The sequence below is a fragment of the Cibotium barometz genome, chromosome 20 (genome assembly GCF_041138505.1).
Source record: "Cibotium barometz isolate CiBa-2024 chromosome 20, ASM4113850v1, whole genome shotgun sequence".
In the NCBI taxonomy this organism is placed as follows: domain Eukaryota; kingdom Viridiplantae; phylum Streptophyta; class Polypodiopsida; order Cyatheales; family Cibotiaceae; genus Cibotium; species Cibotium barometz.
In genome coordinates, this window is record NC_141065.1 from 54,875,103 (window position 1) to 54,885,111 (window position 10,009).

Consider the following 10,009-nt stretch of genomic DNA (forward strand, 5'->3'; position numbering starts at 1 on the left):
AACTATCAGACAACTTCTTCAATCGCTCGATTTAACTTTTGCAATCATTCGACCAATCAAGTCAATCGCTCAATCCGACTTTTGCAATTAATTTAGGTTTACAATCTTGGCCGATTCTAATGTATATTCAAATTGTTTATATTGTTTATGTTAATTATAAACATTTTTAAGTGAACCTGACATTAATCATTGTCACCATGGGTTAAAGAAGAAAATACAAATTTGAACAAGCATTTTTTTTCATAATTTTAACCAAATTCTACTCATTTTTAAAAATTGGAGGATGCATTTTTCCTTCTCGTCTCAAGTTGAGGTGGATAAAGTGAACCTGCATTTTCTTGACCTTGGGGTAGCGCCAATGCATGCCAACTTGCATCATAGTCTTGAGCCCTAGGGCTCAACCTACAAGCCACCCAAGAATCTGGCTACTCAAGGCAAGGGCACGTCAGATGTGTGAGAGGGATGCCCAATACCTTGCAATCCTATAGCCAAAATGAGGAGCCACAAAGTCGGTTAGACCCCACGAACAACCAGCACATCAATAGATCTAAACGGATATACGATGGCATCGAGCTTTATCACCCACGCCCACCAGTGATCCCATATCCTCTCTATTTAAATTAAATAAATAAATGGTTCATCAGATAAAGATTGGTTTCATCACTCGTTTTAAAAGTATGCAAAAAAGGGTTTCACATTTTTCCTAATACCAAATTTGAACCTTTTTAGAAAACCACCCTTTTTTTCATGAAATTTTTTTAAATCTTTATGCTCGTGTGTATGTGGGCTTTTTCATATTGCAGTCAATAGCTAGCAGGTTTTAAACCCAGCATCTTATGAAGAGAGTCTGTAAAGAGAGACGTTTGTACATTTAATCGGCATTAGTGTTTGTTACCAGTGGTAGAGAAAACCTTAATTTAAGGAATCGCTTCAAAATTACCATGCCTAGCTATTAGGAACCAATACTTACATCTTTAAGCATGGGTATTTTGACCCACGAGGTTGAAGTTTGGTTTTCAAATATTTGTGGTATTTTTTAATGGGTCCTTTCATGTGATTGATGAAAGAAAAAGAGTAGGTGTCATATTTTCATTTCTTTAGTTGACTGATATGCAACCCTTTTCTCCCCGTGTCCACTTTGTTAGTGGTATGATGTACTACTCCTTAGTGGCTAGTGCTCTACAGCTAGAGAAAGCCAAACGAATGCAAAGAAAGGTAAGCTGATTATTTATTTTTTCTAGAAGCTTTAGTGGCCCACACGGATGTGTGTTTTTCAAGTTAACAATCACACCACCTGTTGGTGTCTTTGGTAGATTTCTTGGATACAAAGGGAGAGGGGAAGGTTTTGGCTCCACTACAAAGGTCATGAGATTTGTAATGATGCTATCTAGCACGGTACAAAGAAAAATACAGGGTAACTTGCACGAAACATAAACGAATATTCGACACAAACGTGGCCGAAGGAGGAGGCGTCTGCTGTATTTGAACCGGCGAGAACGATCGAAGCAATTGTTGTTTGATATGGGTACACACAGATTGTCATGCTTCGACGCTTACATTGTAGTGTGTTATCTGTTGCTATGCTTGCCGTCTTCTCAGAGCCTTCCCCTCTCCACTCGCTCGCAATGGATCGTGGACGACTCCACGGGCGGCCGGGTGAAGCTTGCCTGTGTCAACTGGGTTGCCCACCTCACGCCCATGCTAGCAGAGGGCCTGCACAAGAGGCCTCTCCGCTGCATAGTCCACACCATTGCCTCCTGGGGCTTCAACTGCGTGCGTTTCACATGGGCCACCTCCATGTTCACGGACGCTTCTCTGGCAAACCAGACAGTCTCGCAGACCTTCGCAAAGTTAAGCCTGCAGGAAGCGTTGGCGGGGATAGCAAAGCATAATCCGGAGTTTCTTCATCTCTCGACGGTGGAGGCGTTCAAGGCGGTGGCGGGCGAGCTGGGGCGGCAAGGGGTGATGGTGGTGCTGGACAATCAGATGAGCAGGCCCGGCTGGTGCTGTGGGGAGAACGACGGCAACGGCTTCTGGGGAGATCGGGAGTTCGATCCCGGCCAATGGCTACAAGGCTTGAGAGCGGTAGCCACCACGTTCAGGGATTGCCCTCATGTGGTGGCCATGAGCCTCCGAAACGAGCTGCGCGGCTCGAGGCAGAACGTTCCGGATTGGTACAAGTACATGCAGATGGGGGCTGAAGCCATCCACGAGGCAAATCCCAACCTCCTGGTGATCCACGGGGGGTTAAGCTACGCCCAAAACCTTCGTTTCCTGGCATCCAAGCCCCTTAACGAGAGGCTGGAGAGCAAAATAGTGTACGAGGTTCACAGATATTCTTTCACCAATGGGGACTCTTACACCAAGGGCAACCTCAATGATAAATGCGCCTCCGTGATTTCTCAAATGCGGAGCGCATCCGGGTTCGTGACGGCGCCCAACAGGAGCTTCACCGGTCCATTGTTCGTGAGCGAGTTCGGGGTGGACCAGACCGGCGCACGCGCAGACGACGCCCGTTTCCTTCCTTGCCTCTTCGCGTTTCTGGCAGAAGGCGACTTGGACTGGGCGCTGTGGGCCTTCCAGGGCAGCTACTACCTCCGCCAGGGCACGCCCGACCTGGACGAGGCTTTCGGCTTGCTCAGCCACTCCTGGGACGCCCCTCGCAATGCTTCCCTCCTACGAAAGCTGCAAAGCTTGCAACCACCTCTGGTTCAAGGTTAGGCGCAACGCACTACACACTACGTCTTGTTTGTTATAACACGGCACAAAATTAACGTGCAACACACTACACACAATTAAGGTGCAACACACTACACCACGCTTGGTGCTTGATGCATAATTTTCTGCAGATCCGGACCTTGCCTCCACCAACCCATCACACTTAATCTTCCATCCTGCCACGGGCCTCTGCATCAACAGAGTCTCCACAAACACGCTATTCTTGGACTCCTGCACCAGCTTCGAATTCTCTACATGGACCTTCACCCCCGCCGACGGTAAGATCACACTTGACGGCACTCGCATGGCCATCGCCGCCCAAGCCGACGGACTACCTGCCTTTCTCGCTGTCGAACCTTCGGACGGCGGACAAGCGGGTTCCAATAGTAATGTCCGCCCAGCTGTCTGGAACAACTCTCTCTCTTCCACCCGCATGCAATTCTCCACCCAGCTCGCCGATGGAGAAGCCGTGTGCCTCGACGGCAGCTCCCCACCCTCCGTCTTCACCCGACCCTGCATCTGTTTACACGATACCTCTTGTTCCGGCCTTCACGATCCTAGCGAACAGTGGTTTAAGCTTGTGACTACTAGCAGACTACCGAGCAGCAGCAGCAGCTTGTAAATAATGATCTAAGTGCACAAAAAGAGAGAGTAGTTACCTAAAAATCAAGGATCCCTAGGTGTGTGTGCATTTTAAAGATGATAAGATGCATATATATGTATATGTAGTGTGTGCAATATCCTTTGATACATTATTCCTGCAATATCCACCTTATCAATTTCATGGTGAACAAAAAGCTTTGATTGTACCGAGAACACCTATTAATGCATAAAGGAGAACTAGCTAGTCTCGAGTGATGGGTGAACCACTTGACAAAAAATTGTGATAACAATCTGAAAGAACATTACAATGATTTTTGGGGATGCATTTGATACAAAGTATATCTTATTTTCAAAACTAGCTGACATGACTTGAGGGAATAACAAAGTCCACAAAAGAACACAATCAAAATGTCAGCACAAACTAGTGGAGGGGTGAGCATGAATTCATGGGCCTACGTAACCCTTTTTCCATGTCCCTCAATTGGGGCAATTGGTGCCCAAGGGGTCCACTAGGGTTTACCGTATGGTACCACGTGAGTGTAAGGGAGGGGGGTTATATAAGGGAAGGAAGGTACATTTTATAAGGTAAGGTCCCGTAAATAGGGGATAGATAAGGGGTATCGTCATATATTTCTTGCACGCAGGTGACGTCTCCTTATTACTACTAGTGAATCCCCCGTGCAATTGGTGATTTAATTAAAAGTTAAGAAAAAGCATAAGTATTAAGGGTTTAATTACTCTAATGTATTTTTTGAATGCTATACACTATCATAAGTTACTTTTTGTGAATAAAAATTCATGACTCCACCTTCAAGTGGGTACTTAATCATATGATGGGAGCTCCACCTTCATTTTTGACCATTGTTCAACAATAATAATTGTGAGTAATTTTTCTCCTCCAGCTTTGACAACTATTTGCAATGCCCTTAGGTTATGCTTTGTACGACTTACCTTTGAATTCAAGTACCTATTAAGACACGCAAACTTTCCATTCATTTTTCACATAGGCAATGAAAATCACCTTCAAGTGAAGGCATCACTTGCACCATAGTAACCTTGATTATAAATGCATTACTCTCATTAAATTTAACACGTCGTTTTTCTACTAATCTCATTTTCCCTCCATCATCATACGCCTTCCTACTGTGCATGGCTTTGTATCCGGCTACATTCTTGTTATGTCGTAGGTGCACGAGAGTCCTTGCTTGATTTTAATGGTTGGAATCCATTGATACGAATCCTTTTTATGTGGTAGGTGCACAGGATTCTTGGAATCCATCGACATGAATCTAGGAAATAATAAAGTCCATAAAAGGACGCAATTCAAAAGTTAGCACCAACTAGTGGGTGGGTAGTGTCATAACCCTTTTTTCTTGTCCCTTATAGGGGCCATTGGTAATTGTAAAAAGTATAAGTGTAATGATTTGTTATTATAGAAATTCTCTGATGTAACTTTTGAATTCTATACACTATTTTTATAGTTCTTTTTGTTAAGGTTTTGGTCAAAAGCTATCCCTTACTTGCCACATGCATGAAAAAGGGCCACCAAATGCTATCCCTCCTAAAAAAGGCTTTATCTTTCCATCGCCATTGTTTTGAGAAAGTTTGAGGGGATTTCCCCTTAAAATTCTACCTTACTTAAAGAAAAAGGGAAGCCTCCACCTTTTTTTAAACCAAGTTAAAAAACACAATTTGTCTTTTCTGGCCTTTGGCCTCATATTTAACAATTCTTAGAAAAACATGGAGTTGATTTTAACTTCACTTTTCTCACGCCAATCTTTCTTGGTATTGAAGTCACCATCAAGAAATTATTCTTTTTATTAGTCTAGATTCATCTTTATTAATGAGGAATATTAAGTTGTTAAAAACAACCCAAGCATTCAAATGTTACTTAAAGAGTACAATTCTTTATATCCTAATTAAGAAGAATGAAATATATAAAGGTGACAACATTGAAAAAACTTAACATTTTTGAAAGATTTCACCTAAAGTTAAAAGTAAACAATTCTAAATCTCTTTTAGTGTAAATTTAAAAGATTAATTTGATAGTTCATTATAAAAGAACAAAAGTACTTACATTTTGTTCAATAAGAGTAGCTTAAAGACTCATTTTCTATTTGTACAAAATCATGTTAAATATCCTCATAGGATGATTCTTTCATGAGAAATCTACCAATTAATTATAATTAAAAATTATTAATGAGCTTAGATATAGCTTGTCATTTCTAATGCACACCTAATGTTACCAATTGATAATATTATTTCATTAATATTAATAAATTTCTACAAATACCATATTATTAATCAATTATGTATTTGATAGGCTCAAGTGTTTGAAGGAGTTTGAAGAGAACATGTGGCATAGTCGAGAGTATCAATATAGAAAAAAAGATTTAATATAAAAGAAAATATGTTAATTGAATAAATAAACTTTTCTCTTTGTCAGACACACACACTGCAAACAAATAATCATGGATGTACAAATAAGGTGTACCATCATAGCTCGTAAAACAAAAAATAAATAAAAATATTAAAATGCTTGTGTATACGTTTAGATATTCCTCAAGCTCAATGCTGAGCTCAAGGAGGTAAAATGTCCTTCAAGCTTTTAAATGGAAAAGCAGTCATGTACTGTGTACAAGCTTGGTTATCCTTTTGGAACTCACAATTAAAGTCCATGACTAGATTTTATTTCCTCTTTACTAAAAAAGATAATCACAAATTGACATTTTATTTTATATTAATTACCTCATTTAAAAGGTATTTAGGCCTTTTTTAAACAAAAATATGATAAACCCCTAGCAAAGTAATAGGCCAAGAATTCATAATTGGAGAGCTACAAGCAGACACGAAAACCACTATCTCATATTGAGGCATCCTCTCTAGAAGACCCCATTGTGTGTAATTTACCTTGTTATTTGGCTATTTTATGCATTTCGGGCACATTTCGAGCCTTGTTTTAGCTCTTTAAGTTTTTCAAGCACTCTATGAAAGTGCCGATTTTGACAATATATGCCCAATTTCTAGTCGGAGTAAAGTTATGCAAAAATTTGGTTACATAACAATTGGTGAGATTTGTAGGTTATTGGTGGATGTATGTACATGTCATCGGTTCACATATAGTTATAATATAACAAGTTTGCAGTAACACTGTATTGGAAATTGCAAGTCTGGTGTTAAGTGTATAAATTTTTGCAAGCATAATTTTATAAGTTACTGCAGGTAATCATGTGAGACAAGAATAATTTCTAAGCATGGAATTTCAGAATGATCAATTTTCTTATGGGAAAATGATATTGGGAGTTCATCACAGTAGGTGATAAAAAGGAGCCAGAGATTGGTGAAGAAACCCCTCCCCACAATAGGTGGTGTAGGCATATAAAGCATGGTATGAAGGATCCAAAAAGGTTATGTTTATCAGTGTGACAGGCTCTATGATTGTGACTATATAGGTTGCACAAATGCCTAAGGAGACTTGGGACACCTTGGTGAAGATATATAATACAAAAACTCAAGCTTAAAAGATGTAGCTAAAGCAAGAGCCGCATAATGTGGCCAAAAGAAAGCTGAGTATAAATGATTGCTCTCATCAATGAAGGTTAAAGGACTTATACATTTCCTTGCTTCTATTGGATCACTAGTAGATGATGATGATATGTTGTCAATGACCTTAAATGGCATTAGCAAGGAATACAACCAATTTTAGACCACCTCCATTGAATTTCAAACTTTCTAGATTTTGCTATGACCTTGGGTGGATGCATGGTAAGGTGGTACACTTTGGACCAATAGAAATAGTTGTTTTTGGGTTGTGGTTTGCAACTTGGAAATGAAAAAATATAAAAATATTTTGAAAACTAAGAAAAGAAAATGTACATAACTGAAAAGATAGTGGGGCTTACTCTCCCCCACTGATAGCTCTGCTTGAGAACATGGCTGCATTTTCGGTGATGGCTAACTCAAAGGGCAGCAAACGAAGACACAAAGGTGGCTCTTCTCTCTCTCTCTCTCATCGCTCACCAACCTGCTAATCGAGCTCCACATGTATGTGGGTGGTCTTGAGCTCAATATATGAGAGACAAGGAGAGTGTGTTTTCTTGTCTAACCAATGTTTTTTACATGCCAAAAGTGGGCACCCACCAAGTTTTCCCACCCGAAGTTAGAGACAGAGCCATTGAAAAAATTTTGTAGGACTTCAGAGGATTTTTCAAGAGTGTATGGTCGCAATCTTGAGGGGGAGGATGCAAGGTGTCTGATTCCCAAATGAGATTCCACCAAAGCATTCGCCAAGAGTGTTTTCAAAGCTCCTCGAGAAAGATAAGAAGGTGATGTTGCGAATGGCAAAGTAGGAGCACTAGCTACCCTTGTATACATTATATAAACAGGTTTACCAAACTACACCCTCAAACTATTTTATGGGCCTTCAATTTTCTGGAGGCTACTGTGACACGAAGTTGGGGTTTGGACTTCGGTCACTTCTCAGAATCAAAACACACTTGTATGAAACCTCACAGCCTCCTCACCTCCCTTTCTCTCCCTAGGATAAGATAAAGATATACACATCAAAGGTGAGATCATAATTCATGGAAGGGAAGATGAAAGTCTCCGGAGAAGCAAGAATTTCAGCCAGTCTTGCACCTCCAAACAAGAGGGCGATTCTTTGTTGGAAGAAAATCTTCCGACTCAGGATTATGTGAACGGAAACATACGGGGAATATTGGTAAGGTTCATCCGTTCGAATTGGGCGATTTGGTCGGAACATATTAAAGCAAATGAATATAGCAATCACTTACAAGATGATAAGACACATGGGGTTTGCCTTTTGATAAGAGATTAAGAGAAATTAATCATGATTAAGAAGAAAGAATGGCCAAAAGTCTTTAAAAAAATAGAGATACATAGAGAATTACAGTTTTAAATCTATATAGGCTGTGCAAAAGAGGATTACATAGATGCGTAGAGCTTGAAGAGAGCTTCGCGTCTATATAAAAACTTTCAAAAACGGGCAACCGAGCGAAAAGTTATGAGCATTTTACTGCAAGACTATAAAACTGCCAAAATCCTATAAAAACAGAGATACACAGAGAATTGCAGTTTTAAATCTATATAGGCTGTGCAAAAAAGGATAATATAGGTGTGTAGAGCTTGAAGAGAGCTTCGCGCCCATATAAAAACTTTCAAAAACGGACAACTGAGCGAAAAGTTATGAGCATTTTACTACAAGACTATAAAACTGCCAAAATTCACCTAAAAATTAGCAACTTTGGGAGAAATTCTGATCATCAATGAAGTAAGGGATTAAGAAATTAGTTACATGAGTGGAAAGAGCATAGAAAGAGCTTCCTAGCCATATGATCAATTTAAGAAACCAACACCCGAGTGATGAGTAATTACCGGTTGAGATTTGGGTATTGGACCACAAAAACTGCACTTCTCTCTCTTTGCATGAAACCTCAATTTTCACATAGCCTCTTGCCTTTCATCTCCTTCATGATTCAAGCTAGAGGGTAAGGGTTAACATTGCTCAGCGGACAATCGTAAAGATTTACCTATGGTCCCCAAAGTCTTTCCACATGCTCATTACCGCTAAAACCATTGGTACCTCTAAAGGAGGGCGGCAATAAGGCAAGGGCTACCTTGAGAAGTCACAGGCCCGCCAAGATAATAACTCCTTATCCCACTTATCATGAATCGTCAAAGAGGTCCAAAATTGGGTTAAGCATGAGGAGCTAATGCTAAATGAGACATTCACATGTAAAGAGAGTGTTTGAATAGGGGTTTGAAAGATAAGAGAATGGCAATGACACAAAATGCTCAATTGAGGAGGCTCATTCCTTGATTTGAAAGGGAGAGGAGGGCTCCTTTTATAGGTGGAGAATCACCCTCTCTTCCATTGTTACAAATTACAACATAAAAATCTTCAATTCTTCAGTGACATAAGGGTAGATGTCACCATCAATTGTCCTCTTTAGGCTAAGTCTTCTATTGATTATTAAATTGAAGACTTTTTGACTTTGAGAGTGTGATGAGATAATAGCCAAGCCTAAGTGGCGTGTAGGTGGAGATCCCACTTACACATGGCGGAATTCTCCTCTTCCATGTAGGCATTCTAGAAGAATCTTTCCCAATTATGCACCTACACACACTCCTCCACATGCCTTCCACACTCCCCAACTTGTAGCCTTATGGTGAATGCTATATTAATAATACAATAAAAATCCATGTGAGCATGAAGGCCCACTTTTATTTTCCACATCTCTAGCCTATCTACCATACCAAAGTATTTATCAAGCATACTTGTGGCATTTACAATGTGTGCACCTAAATCAAGTAAAACCATTATATTTGAAGATAGAATGCTGTTATCGGGGTAGCCGCCAAGCCGCCGCATCACCACGCCGTTATTCCATTGTGGGCGCCGCAATCTTCTTGGACAAGCTTCCACCTTATTACCATTGAGAAACCATCAAAATATGCACAAAATTGACAATGAAAGATATCAATTTTTCACGTCACACTACGTCTACAAGATTTGCATCGGTCCTGTGAAGTGGGCTGTATTTGCTGAGCAGGTTGTTATAAGAAGATAAGTGTCAATGGTAATTGCACAAAAAAAAAAACTCAGTGGATGTGTGAGATAGGTGTACAGTCGATGTCATCTATGAGCTGTGGTGTAACACTATCTCAA

The 10,009-nt window shown here is 40.3% G+C and overlaps 1 protein-coding gene across 1 annotated transcript; it reads left to right on the plus strand.

Moving 5' to 3' along the window:
* The first annotated feature begins 1,351 nt into the window (after positions 1 to 1,351).
* Positions 1,352 to 3,456, plus strand: LOC147628047 (glycosyl hydrolase 5 family protein-like). Its single transcript, XM_086815012.1, has 2 exons — positions 1,352 to 2,716; positions 2,850 to 3,456. The coding sequence occupies exons 1-2, from the start codon at positions 1,522 to 1,524 to the stop codon at positions 3,338 to 3,340; spliced, it is 1,686 nt and encodes a 561-aa protein (XP_086671138.1). The 5' UTR covers positions 1,352 to 1,521; the 3' UTR covers positions 3,341 to 3,456.
* Positions 3,457 to 10,009: the final 6,553 nt, after the last annotated feature.

Excerpts from the sequence above, each read along its gene's own strand:
- LOC147628047 (XM_086815012.1), top strand. The coding sequence starts at position 1,522 with ATGGGTACACACAGATTGTCATGCTTCGACGCTTACATTGTAGTGTGT. Across the intron at positions 2,717-2,849 it reads GCAACCACCTCTGGTTCAAG|ATCCGGACCTTGCCTCCACC; the intron begins GTTAGGCGCAAC and ends AATTTTCTGCAG.